General features: G+C 42.7%; 1 protein-coding gene across 1 annotated transcript in view; it reads right to left on the bottom strand.

The window, feature by feature from the left end:
* CTNND2 (catenin delta 2) overlaps positions 1-20611 on the bottom strand; it is a 966176-nt gene that overhangs the window by 180791 nt on the left and 764774 nt on the right. Inside the window, exon 12 of the mRNA XM_034657085.1 lies at positions 19954-20137. Coding sequence (XP_034512976.1) covers positions 19954-20137 — 184 coding nt within the window. The remainder of the gene's footprint in view (positions 1-19953; positions 20138-20611) is intronic.

Below are 20611 nucleotides of genomic sequence, written 5' to 3'. Positions count from 1 at the left end.
AACCTGCTTTGGGAGTTTCCTTTAAAGGCTATTTTGTTGTGCGTGGAGACACTTTGATGGACTTAACTGGAAATATGGTGTCAAATACGGTGTCACTCACCCTGGACTCAGTCTCTCTCTCACACCTGCATCCGCTCAGTTGGCACGCAGGCAGCTCCGACCACGGATCATCTCCAGAATCATCCTGCATGGCTACTGACAGGTCCGTTACCACCATGTCTTGTGTCTTCATTGGGTTCCAGTGCTTCCACCCTCATCCTCCACCTCCCAGGCAAGTTCTTGTGATTCTTCTAAAATGTGCATCAGAGCACCAGTCCTCCACCCAAAGACTTTCCATTTCACTCAGACTCCAAGTCCTGAGCAGAGCGCATGCACGAGACATACTTCTCTTGTTCACTTGGCCAATGTCTACTCATCTTTCCATGTCTTTTTCAGAGGAAGGCTTTCCCTGTCCCCCTGATCAGGTTCCTGTGTCCTATGCTCACTCAAGGTTCACTGGCATGTTCTCACCCACCCATATCACTTGCTTACTGCCCGTCGGCATTCTGTGCTCCGGTCACAGAGCATCATGCTGCTTGGGGGAGGGGCTAGAGGATGGGCAGCTGGCTGGCAAGGAGGCAAGCCGTGGGGCGAATGGGCAGCTGAGCAAATGGACAAAGTGAGGGCTAACTCAAATTAGGGGGAGGAGGAACGAGACAGATGCCCGAGGCCAGCAGTCTGCACTCGGGAGCCCAGGCTGGTCCCACACTTTCATCCAGGGCCAATCTTGGTCTGTGACCAAATCAATAGGCATGGCTGCCTGTGATTGATTTCTTTGCTTGTCAGATAGATGATAACTTGCTAGAATGCAAGGAGACAGAAGGACTAAGGGACACCAATACTGACGGACCTTGCCATGGAAGGAAACACAATTCAAAGCCAGTGACAGAACAGCCTCCTATTGCCTGCTCCTTCTCCAGCCCTACTCCACAGAGAGTTTACAGACAGATCAGATGAAATTCTGGTCTCAAGCATGTTAAAGGCATTTCAAGCAAGAGACTCTGCAGTTGAAAGCAATGGGGATTCTTGAGGAGCCTGGGAGAAGGATAGGAACAGTGAGAAGAATATACCAGAAATACTACCACACCCCCATCTTTGCAGGTCCTAATTTGTGTAATATAATGTTTATGAGTATTGCATTCACTTATAAAGAATGGAAGTATCTTATACTCCAAAAGACCGTTTATGGGAGTAGAAAATCTTTGGTGTCCAATTTCAACTCTATTTTTATCAGCCTGGCATGGGGCAGCACATTAGCATATCTGACCCTCAGTTTCTCCATCTGTAAAGTGGGCTAATGTTTTGGAAGGATCAGATGAGGCCAAGTCCGTGCAGTACATAAGACCCAGCCCTACAGTCCCCCACCACCCTCTCCCCCGGACATCTGCTCACTGATACCTGAGCAAAGGACAGATACCTGAGCACAGGTACTTGCAGCAAAGGACAGAGGGACCTATTTTGACAAAGAGAAAATAAGAACAAAGCACAGGAAGATTCTAGTATGGTGCACAGGAGGACTATTAGATTTGTTTTTGGAAGAGGGGAGGCCTCTTTTCCTGGCTTCAATTTCCCATGAAACTCCCCAGCATTTCCACTCCCCTTTCCACATGCTTTCTCCCCTGTATTAGTCTGCAAGGACTGCTTTAGTAACAAAGGAGCACAAACCGAGTGGCTTGACCAACAGAAATTTATTTTCTCATACTTCTGGAGAAGCAGAAGTCCAAGATCAAGGTGTCGGCAAGGCTGGTATCTTCTGAGGCTGTGAGCAGCTCTTCCCCGCTCTCCTCGGCTTCTTGGGGTTTGCCAACCATCTTTGATATTCTTCAGCTTGGAGAAGCATCACTCTCATCTCTGTCCTCACCTATGCATGGCATCTTGCTGTGTGTGTCTCTGTGTCCCCAAATTTCCCCTTTTAATAGGGACACCAGTCATCTTGGACGAGAGCCCACCCTAATGACCACATCTAATGTACATCTGATGGACATGCTGCACATCAGCGATGACCTATTTCCAAACAAGGTCACATTCTGGAGTACCAGGAGTTAGGACTTCAATATATGAATTTTGGGGGGGGGGATTTAACCCATAACAGCCCCCAGCAGAGAGAGTGAATTGTCTGACTGGCAGGTGACAAAGCTCTGGCTGAGATTTCTTACTTGGTGGAGTTAGTCCACCAACAGGCCACCCCAGGACTGGGAGGCAGTGATGTCGGCTGTGTTTGTCAGCTCTTCAGATCTTGACTTTTCCATGGGGTCAATCCCCCAGTCTACACTGGCAATCTACACAGTGCCATCAGTAAATCCTTAGCCTGCTTCTTGGCTGCAGATAAGAAGGCAGGATCTCCACTCAGCCTTTTCAGAGGTAAACAGCCTGTTTGGCTTCCATCCATCAGTTTTTCTGGTCTTACTTTTCATTTGGCTCTGAACTTGGGAGAAAAAAAGGGTTATGTTTATTGGGCCCTCACGTCCCAACACAAACCCTCTAGGAGGTGTTGGTGAGGCAACGGGGGCTCAGGGTGCCTTGCGGAGGGCCGGGGAGGTTTGGGAGGTTCCCGGAGGTTCCACCACCTCCTGTCCAAGTCCAGGCTGTGAATGGGAGCCTCATTCTTCCCACTCAGATGTGTTGGCTGCTGCTTCCTCTAAGGACCCGCCTGTTACCCTCCGTACATCCTGGGGCAGGAAGGATTGAGTGAGTAAGAGTAAGGGTTCTTACAGGTAACCAACACAGGATATGTGGAAACCTTGGGGCTCATCCTTTTGGGCTAAAGAAATGAAAGCACTAGGTACGTGCATCATGCCCCATGGCTCAGATCTTTTATGCTGTTAGGCCGTAGTATCATGTCTCATTCATGTTTGCTTCTCTGGTACCTTGCAGAGTCCTGGGCATATAACAGAAATTCCCTGTATATTTGTGTGGATTGAGGGACATCAACCATTTTACCACGGTGTTGATTTAGCACCGGACCAAGGAGAAGATGACGCGATGGTTACGGCTGTTCTCATTATTTACAACAGGGCAGACTGGCTGCAGGGTTTAGTGCTAACAGGTTGACTTCGAGGCACATGACGCCATCAGGAAGCATTCCATCTGGATTCTGAGAGCCCAGGCCCGAATCTGGGTTCACGACTTCCCACCATGGGCTCTGGGACAAAATGCTCAACCTCTCCAAGTTTCCAGTTCTGCTTATTTAAAATTGGGGGGGAACCCCATAATAACCTCTCACTTATAAAGCTGTCATGAGAATCAAGTGCTGATTGGCGGTATTAAAGGTTTTTTGTCCACATTTATTATTTAACTGTGCTGACAAATCAAGAGTCCAACAGCTTCCTTCAAATGAGGTGGATGACAAATTCGGTATCATGAGAACCAAGGGCAATACAAGCCAACGACAAGGACAGAACCTACTACAGGGGCCACTGACGACTTTCCAAGAAAAAAAGATATTCTGCTGTCGACGGTAACACTCATGGAGGTGGTGGTTGTATTTAGCAGAAATATCACAAACACACCCACGGGAAAACAAGCAGGCATGGGGCTGTAACCAGGAAATCAGTCTCATGTGGACACTGGAGGTCATGCACAGTAACGTTATTTGTGCTACTGGGAAGATCTTATTCGTAATCAGGAGAATGAAAAGGTTCCCTGCTTTGGTGAAAATTAGCACAGGACAGTTAAGAGGCACACAGAAGAGCATCCAGGGAAGGGCCACTCACTGGTTCTCATTCACTCACTCATTGGAGAGCTATTTCTCAGGGGGCCACCGGCTGCCAGCTGTTGTTCTAGGGCTGAGTAAGCCAGGCTGATAAGGAGCTGATCTCATGAGAATGTAGCTCTCTGGCCTTAAACGACAAGCACACAGGCAAGGATGTCATTCCAGATCATCAGAAGGTCAGATGAAAAGCTCAGAATGCTTTGTAAAAGCATTGGGGAAGGCCTAATTTATATGGGAGGACAGAGTGTTGAGGGAGGTCTCTCTGGATAGGACACTTTGAAGCTGAGATCTAAAGGTAAAGTAGAGAGGATAGAGTTCTCCAGGTGCCTGAAGGCACATGTGAGGGTCCTGAGGTAGCAAAGATCCCAGTGTACAGAGCAATGGAAAGAAGGCCAGTATTGCAAACACAGTAAGGCCAGAGGGGCCCAGCACAGGGCTGGAGACTCGGATGATCTGGCCAACTTTGACCACAAGCTGCAACGAGTGGACATCAGTCCTTAGAATTTTAAAGCAAAACCATAACATTCATGTAGTACCTTTCTTCTAAGGACTCATGCAGAGTGATATAAAGACAAATGGCCTTAATAATCTAGCAGCTGGAGAGAAAACTTGTCTGCAATAAAAAGACAAAAGAAAAGGCAAATCATCTGAGAAAAAGAAAATAATCTAGGCCACAAGGGAAACAAAGCAAAAATAAACTATTGGGTCCTCGTCAAGATAAAAAGCTTCTGCACAGCAAAGGAAACAATCAACAAAACTAAAAGGCAGCCTACAGAATGGGAGAAGATATCTGCAAATGACATATCTGATAAAGGGTTAGTATCCAAAATCTATATAGAACTTATCAAACCCAACACCCAAAAAACAAACAATCCAGTTAATAAATGGGCAGAAGGTATGAAGAGACACTTTTCCAAAGAAGACATCCAAATGGCTAACAGACCCATGAAAAGACGCTCAACATCACTCATCATCAGGGAAATACAAATCAAAACCACAATGAGATACCACCTCACACCTGTCAGAGTGGCTAAAATTAACAACGCAGGAAACAACAGGTGTTGGCGAGGATGCGGAGAAAGGGGAACCCTCTTACACTGTTGGTGGGGATGCAAACTGGTGCAGCCACTCTGAAGAATAGTATGGAGATTCCACAAAAAGTTAAAAATAGAGCTACCCTATGGCCCAGCAATTGCACTACGAGGTATTTACCCAAAGGATAGTAAAATACTGATTCAAAGGGGCACGTGCACCCTGATGTTTACATAGCAGAATAATCTGTAACAGCCAAATTATGGAAAAAGCCCAAATGTCCACTGGCTGATGAATGGATGAAGAAGGTGTGGTATATATGCACAATGGAATATTACTCAGTCATAAAAGAGAATGGAATCTTACCATTTGCAATGACATGGATGGAGCTAGGGAGTACTATGCTAAGAGAAATAAGTCAGACAAAGACAAATATTGTATGATTTCACTCATATGTGGAATATTTTTATAACTGCATTTTGAAGATTTTATTTATTTGAGAGAGAGAGAGAGAGAGAGAGTGAGGGGAGGGGCATAGGGAGAAGGAGAGGCAGAGAATCTCAAGCAGATTCCACGCTGAGCATAGAGCTTGATGTGGGGCTCGATTTCATGACCCTGATATCATGACCTGAGTGGAAACCAAGAGTTGACACTTTTTAAAAAAATTTTAATCTAATTATATTTATTTGAGAGAGAGTGAGCATGAGTGGGAGGAAGGGCAGAGGGAGAGGGAGGAGCAGACTTCCTGCTGAGCAGGGAGCCCCACGTGGGGCTCAATCCCAGGACCCCAGGATCATGACCTGAGCCGAAGGCAGATGCTTAACCAACTGAGCCACCCAGGCACCCCACTCCTATGTGGAATTTAAGAAACAAAACAGATGAATATAGGGGAAGGGAAGGAAAAATTAAATAAAATAAAAATAGAGAGGGAGACAAACCGTAACAGACTCTTAACTATAGAGAACAAACTGAGGGTTGCTGGAGGGGAGGTGGGTGGGGGGGCTAGCTGGGTGATGGGCATTCAGGATGAGCACTGGGTGTTGTATGTGGGTGACAAATCACTAGATTCTGCTCCTGAAACCAGGGCTGCACTGTATGCTAACTCACTGGAATAGAAAGAGAGAGAGAGAGAGAGAGAGAGAGAGAGAGAGAAAGAAAGAAAGAAAGAAAGAAAGAAAGAGGAAAAGAAAAGAAAGAAAAGAAAAAAGAAAAGGAAAGAAGGAAAGAAAGAAGGAAGGAAAGAAGGAAAGAAAGAAGGAAGGAAAGAAAGAAAGGAAAGAAAGAAGGAAAGAAAGAAAGAAAGGAAAAGAAAAGAAAGAAAAGAAAAGACAAGAAAGAAAGAAAATAACCTAGGCCAGAAAACAGACTAGAAAGAGATGTACGAAATGTGAGCAGGGCTGTGGAAAACAGTTTGTTCCTCAAAAAGTTCTGCAGAGAGGAACCACATGATTTAGCGTCTCTGTTCCTAAGTGCACACCCCCCCTCCCCCGAACTTAAGACATGGCCTCAGACCACTCTACGCACACACGTCAGCAGCAGCTCTAGTCACAACACACACAGTGTGGACACAGCCCTGCTGTCCATCGATGAGTGAGCACATAAACAAAATGCAGGCCATGCACACAATGGAACATTCTTCTCTGAAAGGAAGTCTACATCCCAGATGAACCCTGAAGGTGTTATGCTGAGTGAGAGAAGCCAGTGACCAAAGGCCTATCGTGCATGATTCCACGTCAATGTAATATGCAGAACAGGTAAATTCAGAACGCAGACTGGTGGCTGCCAGGGCCCCAAGGAGGGAGAACAGAGAGTGGCTGCTTCATAAATACAGAATTTCCTTTTGGGGAAATGAAAAGAGTTCTGGAACTAGACAGAAGTGGTGGCACTATGTTACGAATGTACTAAATACCACTGAACTGTTCACTTTAAATGGTGGATTTTATGTTACATGCATTGTGTCTGAAAATTTTTTAAATGAAAGAAAAAAAATAGGGGAGAAAATGCCGGGGAGGTGGGGGTTCCCATGAGCGTCAGAGAGAAGCGGCCCCTTGGTGGAGGGACATGTTTTTGCTGCCAGACAGACTGACCCATGGGTCAGGTTAATCTGATCTTCATGGTTCATTGTGCATCTTGACCTTTGGCTTCACTTCAGTTAAAGCCTTCAGAGTGTAAAAAGTTTCTAAAGAAAAGACGAAGCTTATAGGCCCTGAGAGGTGAGAGGGAAGGGATTCCCCTTCTCCAGCAGGGTTCTTGTCCTTACCTCAGACCCACAGCCTTGCCTTTATGAGCTATATTGTCCAACCCCCCCACCCCCCGCCCCGAAGGCGTCCCTCTAAGCCTACAGGGGATCCTGGCTTGGTGCTTGAAAGGAAACAACACGATAATCTGTTTCAATTATTTCCCCTCAAATAGGAACGAGCCCTGAAAAACGGTAATAAACCCCAGCACCAGCTCTGTGAGCTATTATTGCCCGCCCGGGCTGAGGAGACTCGGCCCCATCTGATTTGGGAAGCACTAGCTTCTTAATCCATTTCGGCTGCTTAGGAGTGACAGAGGTCAAGGACAAATGACATTTAATCATGTTTGCTAGTCAGGATGATAGTGCTGCCTACAAAGGAGAAAGAAGTAAGGTTCCTTTCTGTTCTAGGAAGAGACTTTTCGGTGCTGCTTTCTTAGATGCTAAGGAGAAGGACCCTTCGGGTCCTGTCAAGATTCTAAACAAAGGAGAAAACCAGTTTTCTCCAAAATATGTGAACACTCCTTCCATGCAAGAGACCATAAACCCTGCTTCCTGGCAGGCCTTCAAAGGACATGATGTTTTCTTCATACTTGAAATAATCTTTTTTTTTTTTTTTTTTTGCAGTAAGCTCCATTGGCTCCAACCACTTGACCCAAACTTGTACCAAACAGAGAGCTCTTAGCACAGTAAGTACCAATCACAGTGACAATGCTTTCACTTAGCAGGACCCTCGTTTCTTTATGTAAATTAGTCTGCAATTACCAATTACATTGTTGGTCCAAAATAAGGTCGGGGCAAATATAACCCTGGGAAGAACAATGGTCTGGAGACAAAGGTCCAGACAGGACTATTATAGAGAATTATGGGGGATGATTAATCAGCCGGCTTCTTCCTGAGGACTGCCATTCTCACATGGAATCTTTGTGCTAACACAGCTACTTTCTGGTAATAAGTTACCGTAAGAGAAATGTAATTAGTTGTTGGGATTCATTAGCTCCAGTCAGTGCATTCTCGGCACAGCGTCTTCCTTGCTGGCTGAGTGCTTGTTAATGGGGAATAATGATGTATTTGTACCTCCATGGGACAAGAGTGAAGGACGTAGGGTTAATCTGAAGTCCTGACATGTCTGTCCTTTTACTTAGCAGACTGAAAGACTGAAAAAAGAATTTATGACACAGACCAAAAAAGCACCGTATCCTAAAAATCAAGCATTGAAGGCTGTCAATCCATTAGCGCATGGAAGCAGTTACTACCCACTGCTTCTCTTGCTTAAATCTTACGGAGGCAAGAAAATGTAGACCAAGCATGAGATCTAGGTAGGGCTGCCCGCCCCTCCTTTGGCTCTTCTCTGTCTCAGGAAAAATGGGAGTTAGTACTTCCGGAATCTTCTGCCAGCTCAGACAAGAACTTTCCAATAAGGATGACAAAATGATTTTTCCATGTAGTAGCTTCCCCAATTTCTCTATTTCTAGAATGAGCAACTTGCTAGGAGATGGTGAAGGTCCCGCCACAGAGGGGCAACCAGAGATATACGATCTAGTGCAGGGGACCGAGAGGTGCGTCTATTTACCCCACCTGCATCTCTATTTCCTGTGATCCCCCCTCCCTGCCACAGCATTCCGAGTCAGAGACCCTGCTTGTCACCCCTCCCTGTCATAGCTCCGAAGGGAAGAGTGATGGAGAGGAACCCGGGGAATGCGCCATCCTAGTCAGCCTCGACCCACAGCTGCCTATCAAATGCTCTGAAGTGAACAGTCATGGACGGCTGCAAATGCACTGGCTCGGTGACAGGAGGAAGTCATTAACCCAGGAAAGGGGGCCAGGGAGAACAGGATGGCGACTGAAACACTTCCCACTCTTTTCTTTCAAAGAGTTCCTTGGTCACCTAAAGGACAAGTGAAACTTACTTCAAGTATTCTTGATCAATTAAGGATCACCTAGACTCAAGAAAAAGAGAATGAGAGGAATAAAAGAGTTTAGAAGCTGGCTGTGGAGAGCAGAGTTGCGCATCTGGAATTCCCAGGATGGGGGATGGAACGCATGGTCAGGGCACTGGTACTTTGGAGAACGCTAGGCATGGCTCTCGCTGGTTATGTTCCTCTTTCCTCCAAGAGGAATGCGAACTGCAAGCTGGAGACCTTCGTTAACTTTACCACCGGGTGTGGGCTAAGCTCCATGCACGCTCTGTTTGTTCTCGGACGAGTTGTCCTCATCTCTCTCGTTTTGTCACAACTCTGGCAAACGCTGGCTTTATGTATTTTAAAATAAGTGCCGCTTTGAAAAGGGAAAGGAGAAATGGTTTGAAAATAGATGTGTTGAAATACTGGAGAGGATTAGCCTGTAAGTGAAACTGTTTGGTGAGCTCTTTCTTCTTCAATTTATGGATAATAGACTTGTTTCTTTGCTTCTCCTTCAGGGAAGCTACTTCTGATGCAATGTAATATAATTTGGGAGGGCAGCAGGAGGAAAAATTATATTTTTAATATCAGGAAGTTATGAAGGATTTGAAGAACAATCCAGCTCTTGCAATTTGCTTTTTATTTATCAGGGAGTTAATACCCTACAACCCAATGTTTTATGGGGATAAATATTAAACACCATTGTCTACTGATTGGGGATTAACTAAGCTTTTTTATCTAATCTTTTTTTAAAGGAAGTAATTTGTTCATACTAATGAAAAGATCTGAATATTCATATTCTAATAGGAAGAATGACTACTCATACTGAAAAGATAAAATTTGACATTTGCTTGTCCTTTTAAAAGAAGCCCACGTTTGGGGGCGCCTGGGTGGCACAGCGGTTAAGCGTCTGCCTTCGGCTCAGGGCGTGATCCTGGCGTTATGGGATCGAGCCCCACATCAGGCTCCTCTACTATGAGCCTGCTTCTTCCTCTCCCACTCCCCCTGCTTGTGTTCCCTCTCTCGCTGGCTGTCTCTATCTCTGTCAAATAAATAAATAAAAAATCTTTAAAAAAAAAATTAAAAAAAAAATAAAAGAAGCCCACGTTTGCAATCAAATTATAGGATAAATAATTCAAAACAAGTTTTAGTTAGATCCTGCAAATTTTCATAATTAAGTAGATCAAATTTTACAGAAATAAGTTGTGTAAACTTTAAGAAGGAATAGCATGACAGGGTATCTTATATTAAAAATTTATATTTAAGGTGAAATCATTATAGTCTCACTTCTTCTAGCTTAGGGAAACAAAACAATGTTTAGGGAGAAATGATCCCTATTACTATTTCATGGAACATAAATGCCAGACAGAACTTGCAAAATTATAGTTAGCCCTCTGGGGGATAGAAATGTCTTTTGAAAGAATTAAAAAAATGAAGTTTTTTCAGACTTTTCCTAATAGAAAAGATACAAGAATGCAAAATCCTAAAGAGAGAGAAAGCCTTAAGACTGCAAGATATAACAGTAAATCAATTAACAATAAGCAGCTTTTTATATGTAAAGAAAGAATGTATTAGTATGAGAGAAGTAGGTTAAAAAAAAAAGACTATGGCCTTCTGAGGCATTATTTAGGAGAGACACACTCCAATCTTTCCAGTTCTGGGGCAGCCGAATGGGACTTGGGTGCAATCAGGTGTCTTAAGGACATTATGCATTGCTTTCAACAGCAAACTCCATAGACTGCGACTATCTGCTCTTCATTACAGCCCCATGCCTACCACGGGGCCAAGCACAAGTAAGGACTCAAAAGAACAGATGTAGAGAGAATGACACTTTCAGTCAATGTAACTCCTCTGTTTGGATTCTATATCACTGAGCAACTTTCTGATTGTACAGTGACTTCTTAGTGGCTAGTCTCTAGAGAATGAAAGCACTGGTAAAGGATTAGGCTTATGCCCCACTTAGGGATGCCTCATTTGGAGATCCCAACTTGGAGATTTATAAGAAGAGGAGATCAGGACACAGAGGCATAGGGAAGACCATGTGAGGTCACGGGGAGACGACGGCCATCTGCAAACCAAGGAGAGAGGCCTCTGAGAACCACTCCTGCTGACATTTCGATCTTAGACTTCTAACTTCCAGAATCGTGAGAAGATCTATTTCTGCTGTTTAAGCCACCCAGTGTGTGGTCCTTCGTTATGACAGCCCTAGCAAACTAATACAATATAAACTTCTTGTAATCTATTAATAGAATATAGACCTATTATTATAAACTAATAGAGTATAAACCGCCCCATTGGGTGGCATGGAGTGAGCTAGCAGCTTGAGGTCTCCATGGGAGACTGAAGCCCTTGTCACCAAGGGAGCTGCTGAGATGGGCAGCTCTACTGTCCCCTCTGATGGGGCCCTAAGACCCCCCCCCCACTTCTTCTGCCACTTCCCCACCCCCAACTGTGTTCCCTTCCTTCAAAGAGAACCTTCATTGCTGAGTCATGACTCAAGAAAACCATTCACTCTGCATCCATAACAGGCACAGTGATCAGAAGTAGAGAGCTGCCCAGGTGAGGAATAGCATCTGCTTTAGGGCCAGGTGTGGGAAAACCCAATGTTTGTGAGTGAGTGGTTCTCCTCTGTTTACAGCATCCACGTAGACTAGGCCATTCCCGTTTTAAGTCCCTGGATAAAGAGCGCTCGGTTCAGCTGCAACGCAAGACTGGGATAAATCTAGAACTCATTATACAAGAGTTAAAAAAAAAACAAAACACCAAAACTTTTTAAAACAGATTTTTTTTTCTTGACCATAAGTCCTATGATGAAGTCAGACAGTGAAAGACGCCATTATGATTGCACTTCCGTGTGGAATCTACACAAACAAGCAAACAAAAAGAGCAGAAGCCACCGGCCCATAAATACAGAGAACAAACTGCTGGTCACTAGAGGGCAGGGTGTGGGGGATGGGCAAAACAGGTGAAGGAGAGTGGGAGGTGGAGGCCTTCGGTTACGCATGAATAAGTCACGGCGGCAAAACAGGTTGTTTTCATGGTGGAATAATATTGGCAACCACCTGAACTTAACATGAAAGTGATAATAATTCCTCCTCTTACCTGTGGCTAATGCAAGAGGTAAACCAGATGAAATAAATGTCCTTGGAGCTTTCCAGCCCGAGTGCGATTATCACTAGGATTGCTCGGCGAACGGGCTTTCTCAAGGTCACTCCAGAATTAGCGGCTCCATGGGACCAAGTGCTCATCCATTACATGGGTTAAAATGACGAATCGAGGGTCTGAGTTTAATTATACTCATAAGCAAAGGTGCAGTGCAGCTCCTTTGATGGGCTTCATAACATTCTCGCGTACACAAGATAGATGGAAAAATCAGGGTTGTGTATTGTTGTCCTTCAGGACAAGACGTTGAAGTGGGAATAGAATAATAAAAATAAATAAATGACTCAGCGGCTCTAGGAAATGAGCTGTGGAAGTTAGCAAAGCCAGCCTTATGCAAATACTTTGGCTGGAGATAGAGTCCTAAGTATGCATGACTAAATGGGACACAGCCGTACAGTAATAGACTGGAGCTGTCTTACCGAGCTGGCAGATTAAATGGTAAAAAAGAATACTCAGCAAGGCTTCACCTATAGTTCACTCTGAAATGATGATAATGGCCATGCCAGGGGTCCTCAGGATATTGATTTGTGATACTTTAAATGGGAAACACAGTCATGTTTTACGCAAAATCCAGAAAGCATTCATTCTGCAGTCAGCTGTAGGAGCCAACCTCCTTAGATGATCCTTCTATCATGTCATGTGCCCTGCTTGAGAACCGGAATGACTTCTGGCTGTCTAGAGCATCAAAGAGTTCTGCAGAACTTTCAGAAGGTAGTTTAAAGACTGGAGGAAATGGGAGGTGGGCTCATCAATAGAAACAGAGAATACAGAAGCGAGACCACGTGTGAGGAGATGCTTATTTAATTGCCACCCAGTCAAGAGGCTTCAGGTGAACCTCCTTTGGCTGAGGCCGCCACACCTGGGCTTGCAGAGCCCGATCCCACGCAAGGGATGTTTGGCCTTGCACCTGAGCTATGGAGCACGCTGGCCTAGAGAAAAACAAAAAGAAAAAAACAGCTCCCTATCTGGGTGGTTTGTTCCTGTGTGTGAACACTGGGGATGGGCAGTTTCTCTGAGTTATTTGCAGTTTTTTCCCTTCCCCTGCTGTGTTTTCTGGTGGCTCGCTGGATTTCAAGGCCCCCTCTGGACTACTTCCTAGGGTGACTGTAGGAGGCTCCTAAGGCTCCCAGAATAAGGTACCACAAACTGGGGGGCTTAAAGCAACAGAAACTTATTCTCTGACAGTTTGAGAGATTAGAAGTCCAAAATCAAGGTGTCAGCAGGGCCATGCCCCCACTGAAGGCTCTGGAGAAGAATCCTTCTTTGCCTTTTCCTAGCTTCTAGTGTCTTTCAGCAATGTCTGCATGTTCCTTGGCTTATCCCTACCTCACTCCAATCTCTGCTTCTGTCTTCACATGGCCTTCTCCCGAGTATGTATGTTCTCTTCTTATAAAGACACCATCCATTGGATTTGGGCCCACCCTAATTCAGTATGACCTCATCTTAATTTAAAAAATTTTATCTATGAAGACCCTATTTCTAAATAGGGTCACAGTCTGAGGTTTCTGGTGGACATAAATTTTTTTGGTGGTCAGGGCACTTACTTAACCCATTACAATGATCTCAGCCAAAATGAGATTGTTCACAGTCTCAGCCAGTCTGACCTTCACTGTTCAGCACTCAGGCTGCGGTTGGTCAATACATGTTTCGGGTGAAGATGATTATTTCGGCCACAAGTTAGGAAGCGTATTTGATTATACATTGTACAATCAAACAACTGTGAGTACAGAACTGAATCTCTTTCAAGGTCTGACTGCCTGATTTAGGCCAGAGGAGAGTAGTTTCCTAGAGGACTCCTTAATCATAATATGAAGGAAAAAGAACTAATCTAGTAACTTCATGAATACTTATGGCCTATGCCTTATCTAACATTTTATCACATTTATTTTAGGCCATATTTTAAAATGGCTTTTATCAAAAATTAAAGCTTAAATTGCGCAGCATTGGAGCAAAAGACAAACATCAGAAAAGGGGAAGGATGAGGAAGAAGGGGAATGTAAGTGTGTGTCCAGGGTGGACACTGGCAGAAGGAAGCTTGCAGAGAGAGAGCCTGACATGCACTAATCACCATCAGCTCCAATGTCCACTGGCCCCACCTGCCACTGCCACCTGGAGCCCCACCATCCAGCCACCATCATTCTTATCAACTCGCTCCTCCGACAAAATTTAAGAGATTTCTTTTTTTTCCATTTCCATCCTCTTTCCTCAGTGACAGATAGATACTTCAGGAACAAATAGAGATTCACTTTTGAAAAATTCCATTTCCTACCCCAAAATGAATTTTAAATGGAAAAGGACTAAAGGCATTAACTTTCCATTTTATATTTCATATGTGCTTAATTTTTGCTATGTCAACATGATATGACATCTTTCCATGGAGATTTACTGTGCTTTTTTAGAGAAGGCAAAGGCAAGAGTCTCTTCTCTTTGGAACATTCCCCGTGAGTGTGCCCCATGCATGAGGCTGGCAGAGAGGGGTTGGTACCACCATCAGTATTGGTACAATATCACTGCCAAAGAGAAGGTTTGAGAAACTGGACAGAGTTTATTAAGACTGTATGGAATTATCTAAAAGTTGGACCGTGTTAGTGTTTCAGATTTTAGCTTAGGAAGGCTTAGGCTTTTTTTCTAACTTAAATTTCCCTCTGATAAGCTTTTGAACACTTACGAGTGGTACAATTTGCATTTATAATATTTTTTTCTTTCTGAAAGATGAAAAGGTGATCTCTTTTAGAATGTAATTGCTGAAATTCTTAACCTCGGCTTCCCACCCTTTAATGACATAAACAAGTTTGAATCCTGATAGGAACAAAAATTTAGAATAATGCTCTCCATTAATGATCAGAGAAATTTACTTTTACCTATCAAAAGCTCCTACTGGAGCTGCAAGCCACCTGGGGTAGGAAATACTACCGTGGGAAAAGAGTGGAGCCACCAGTAAAAGAGAATTAAGTGATCAGTAAAAGAATGGAGGAATCTGAGTACTGGAAAAATAATGTCAACTTTATTATCTAGGGTATGTCTTAAAATATAGTCTTATCTTAAAAAAAAAAAGGCATCCATTGCTCTAATTGCCTAAATTAAGGTTTAAGGTGGAGGTGGAGAGAAGAGGCTGACATGGGGGATCCATGACTAACTCTCCAGGGTGCCTCCCACTCCATACTTGAGCCCTTAGGAGAGGAGAATGGGAAGTAAGAAAGGGAGGAGGGGGAGGACAGTTGGCAACTGTAGGCAATTTGGATGGATGTTGGCTGAGAGGATGCCACTCAAGAGCTGTCGAGAGGCAAAGTAAAGGAGGAGTGAGTCCATCCACCAGCTGGGTGCTCAGTTGGTTGTGTTGCTCTGAGCACCGATCTCAAAGGACACTGTATTGCCTTTCCATGTGGAATAGTGGGAGTTGTCTGGACCAGGAGTCAGGATGTGAGTTTAAGTACTGGCTTCCCAACCTACAAACCATGAGCTATCAAACATACAACAAATACAAGAATAAACAATATATTCGAACAGAAATTTCTGGTCCTTGGGAGACAGAGATTTTATGAATCAAACTATTTGTTTAATTTTATGGAGTTCCCTTAAAAAGTTAAAAATTGAGCTACCCTATGATCCAGCAATTGCATTACTGGGTATTTACCCCAAAGATAAAGATGAAGTGAAGAGAAGGGCCATATGCACCCCAATGTTCATAGCAGCATTGTCCACAATAGCTAAATCGTGGAAGGAGCCGAGAATGCCCTTCAACAGATGACTGGATTAAGAAGATGTGATCCATAAATACAATAGAATATTACTCAGCTATCAAAAAGAACGATTTCTCAACATTTGCTGCAACATGGACAGGACTGGAGGAGATAATGCTAAGCGAAATAAGTCAAGCAGAGAAAGACAATTATATGGTTTCACTCATTTATGGAACGTAAGAACTAGGAAGATTGGTAGGAGAAGAAAGGGAAGAAGAAAGGGGGGGTAAACAGAAGGGCGAATGAACCATGAGAGACTATGGACTCTGGGAAACAAACTGAGGGCTTCGGGGCGGGGCAGGGGGATGGGATAGGCTGGTGATGGGTATTAAGGAGGGCACGTATTGCATGGTGCACTGGGTGTTACGCAAGTAATGAATCATGGAAATTTACATCAAAAACTGGGGATGTACTGTATGGTGACTAACATAATATAATAAAAAATATAATAAAAAATATTATGAAAAATACCATTTCTTCCTCAAAAAAAAAAGAAAATCTTGTCTCTATTGATAATGCATAGAATTAGTTAATAAACATCATATTGCCAGGTGAATGAATGAATACACACACACACACACATACACGCATGCAGCTCCATTCTTCAATTTCTCTAGAATTCATGAGAAAGGAGAGTTTCTATTCCAACTTAATATTAGGGAAAATATCACTCAAGGACAGCTAACTGAATTAAATTTAACTGAAATCTCATATACCAGAAATACTTAAATAGTGACTCATGTACATTACTACTTGTAATTTTTTTAATTCCAAGTGTTATCTGATAATGAATGGTAATGAGAAAATCACACTCTCAAAATAAATTTATAAAATGTACAATTATGACAAGGATTGAATTATATGTAACTCCTGATCCTTAAAGACTGTGGAGGATTTCTAGAAGTTGAAATACATAAAAATAAATGCCTGAAAAGAATTTTAATACAACAGGACGGTCCTCAACAATAATGCCTTAGTTTTAAAAATGCTTCCCTAATAAGGAATAAGATCTAAAAAAGGAAGAGAATAAGAAATATTGTGTGCATACTTTATATTAGTTTTTGAAGGTTTGCCTTCACAGTGAAATATCCAGAAATCACATGAAATGAAATGAATTGTTTGCCGTTTGTGACACTTAATATGGTTTATACCAACTTAGTCACAATTCTTCTCAGAGTTGTCTGTTGAATTCCTTACACACCCATGAGCAGGCAGATATGTTTTGTAGGCCAAATGCAGCTGGTTCTCTGTTACCAGCTAAACAAGGTCCTGAATCATACAACTTAACATTCTAGCCAGATTTCATGGAATATGATAGTGGTACTCATGATGCACTGGAAAAGAATTATAACATGTAAATTTGGCATTTTATATAATTTAGGCAACTTTCAAAATCAAAGATATAAATTAATAGACCAGACCAAAGTATGCGAATGTTATACAAACTTGTTATATCGTTTTGTGTACGAATTCACTGTGTCACTTTATATACAATATACATTTAGTAACATGAAAAAGGACAATTGCTGTGATTTTTCCTTCCTTTAAGAAGCACCAAAGCACCAAATTCTTTCTAAATATTTTGGTAGAAGAAAATGTTCCTTGCAAAGGCACAAGCCCAGATCTAGTTTATAAATTGAGACAATCTGGTTGTTAATTTACATTTTAAGGAGTATATTCAAATCATTTCTGCAGTTCCAGGAGAACTTTTGCTGGGCCTTATTTATTTCTGCCTCCTGGGTCCCTCCTGGGCACACAGCAGACACTCAGCAAATGCTCATGGATAACACTGTTGAAAGGCAGGAACAACACAAGAAGTAACTTCTTTAATGTAAATAAAAAGCTAGGCTTTCTTGGAAAAATCAAGAATGTATATAACCTCAAAAATTTAAATCTAGAATCTTCTATCATGATAAAAAACATTTGTGACTATTCTGGTGTGTTGCCAACACTGGCTGTAAGTTAAGTGCCACGTATTAGTAGAAATTTCTGGAAACTTTGTATCCACTGAGTATTTGGTAAATGTATTTTAGCCCCCTTCCCAAGGCTATTTTCTTCCTCTCTAGTTCAACCTGCTCATCACTGTGGAATGATTCATGAACACATTCGACGGGAGAAATTACTATTTCTTTCTGTAGAAGGGGAGAGGGTCAATGAATTAAGGGGGAAGTATTCACCATATATTGACGGGTTTTGCTTTGCCAATCACAAGGTAACTCAGAACTAAGATAAAAAAAATCCCTAAACCTGGTTCCATCTTGACCGAGGAAACCCAATTTGGCTACGTGAAATGTTTTCTAAATGGTTTCTTTTTTGTTTCCTATGATGTGGTTGCTCCCAGCCATATTCAGCAGCTAAAGCACTAGGGCCAAGCTTCTGTGTGTGTGAACAAAGAGGGATGGAGAATCATCTTGATCTGACCTACCTTCGCTCTAGTTCACAGCCCAGATGCTGAATTCAGCTAGATGACCTAACCAAGGGGACCCCAGAACCTATGCAGTCTAGCTTCTTCATCTGACTTTTCATCAAATGGTGTTGAATGTATGCTCTTAATGACAGTGGCCTACATCCATAAGCCAGACATCTTGAATGTATAATTACATTACCGTATCATTCAGAGAAAAATTTAACTGACAGTTAACCAGGTCTTTACTGACCATCCTTCTACAGTTGATTCTGAGGCACTTTTTCCATGATTAGGAACAACAGACCATTTCCTCCCTCCCTCCCTCCCTCCCTTTCTTCCTTCCTCTCTTTGTAAGTCAAAGATGCCCAGAAGGGGGGAAAAACTACCTATAATAGTTGCAAATAACTGAACTAGAAAAATCAGGTATAAAAAGTGAGAAGTGCCTACAGTTTCAGCTTTGGAAGGAGTTATATTTCTTCTGGTGGGGCAGGAGGTTTCTGAAGGATAACAGAATGTAAGAGGTTGTAAAATAAATGTCTCAACAGGGAGTTTTGGGGAACTGTAAATTTGGCTTATGGTAAAGCTTTGCCAGAGAAATCATGTCCAAAGATCATTATTTCATGACCTTGAGGAAAAAGCAAAATTGTAAGAGGATTTCCTATTCCTGTCTGTGAACGCACGTCGATATTTATGGAGGCAGACTCACTTTATCTCCCGCTATGCACGCACATTTACACAAACACACCTCTCCTCTCAAGAGTGGAGGTTGGGAGGATTGTTATAAATATTCATGAGATAATTATTATTAATGTCACCAAGGTGATTTTGTTCCTTCTCAGGAGAGACTGGTTTTGCACCTAGAAACCAATCAACTGTAGGAGAAATGACAGCTTTGAGGCAGCCCAGCTAAAACAATCTTGTACACTTTATGTTTGAAATATAGATTATTTGACTGGGTGTTCTTCTGAGTCACCCTTTTGCCCTCATCTCATCATTAAGTTTATCCAGCAGAGATTTCCAACTTTGGTACAAAATACAGCATCCTTGGGAGCACAATTTCCAGAGACTGGAAAAACTGTATCTTGATTATTACATTCTTTTCTAAGAGCAAAAATTAAACAAAAGTAAAGATGATTCTAAGGTTTGTCAAGAGATTTCTGGGGGATGATTTTTGTAAAAATGCCTTGAAAGAAAATTAGAACATATTTGCTACTTTTATTATTTTAAAAAATTTCATGCAACAGGCTTTATTAAAAAGTTACCTCTAAGCAATTATAGGTTCTGGCAGTCACACAGAAATTTTTTTTAAAAAATAAAAAACAAAACTAACTAGCGATGACAGGTAACTAGATCCCTATGTGTATGCCTAGACTGTCCCCCAACCAGTTGGCCTGCCTGGTTATTCGATACGCATAATATATTATAACATGGGAAATTACTGTGAACTATTATCTTTAAAAAACTAATTATTTTTGGTGGGAATGAAAATGTTTATTTTTCGCCCAAGACCCAAGAAAACACGTTAAGTAAGTAAAAAACTTTTAGTGGAAGATACTACCCCTCCCTTAGTACCTCATTAGAATGGTCTTTACTAGCTTCTTATCCTCCTTTACCATGTCAACACTCACCTTTCTGGGACACTCTGATCTTCAGTGAAACAGCGGTTGAAGTTATAGAAACAGAAAGTGTATGACAGCAGGAGGAGGCCCCAGGATGGGACTCACCTTAGGCATCCAGTGGCATTTCGCAGCACCTGTGAGGAATGCAGTTGTATTTTCCTATCATCCTGAAGAGGTGAATTTTCCCAGCCCGAATGGGGGATAATCACGGCATTGGTCAACACTGCCAGAGTGTCCTGGATGATTGGCATTTTGAGTGCGTCGCAAGATGAGAGGTTCCAAAGGACTCCTGCAAGACACACATACACAGAGCTTTGGGATGGCCACTCTTGTTTTCTTCTCTCCAAAGTGTTTTCACTCATGAAGTTAACAGCATGGGCAGGACAGACAAAGAGAATATGAGCACATGTCCTAGAGCACACTCTTAATTTTAGAACCCGTGTGAGAACCCACTGAAGGGGCACCGTGAAAACCTGACAAGTGGGCAGAAGACTTGTGTTATGATCGTCTTTGTGCCATCATGATGAGTAACAAGGTTGAGATCTGATCTGAATGGAGGATACCAACCAGACTTCTGTTTACTATTAATACCATGGGACCAAGTATCGAAGATCTAACCAGGACAGAAGAGCTGTGAAAGTTATCTGAGCTACGAACCAGTAGGACATCTTGGTTTTATCTTAGATCTCGATATGCACATATGGACTGTCTGACTGACTTGGCCTCCACCTAGACCCAGCCACCATTCTGCAGGACCTTATGA

Source organism: Ailuropoda melanoleuca, chromosome 3 (genome assembly GCF_002007445.2).
Source record: "Ailuropoda melanoleuca isolate Jingjing chromosome 3, ASM200744v2, whole genome shotgun sequence".
Lineage (NCBI taxonomy): Eukaryota > Metazoa > Chordata > Mammalia > Carnivora > Ursidae > Ailuropoda > Ailuropoda melanoleuca.
Note: the sequence above shows the minus strand (reverse complement) of the source record. Positions and strands in the feature narration are given on the sequence as shown.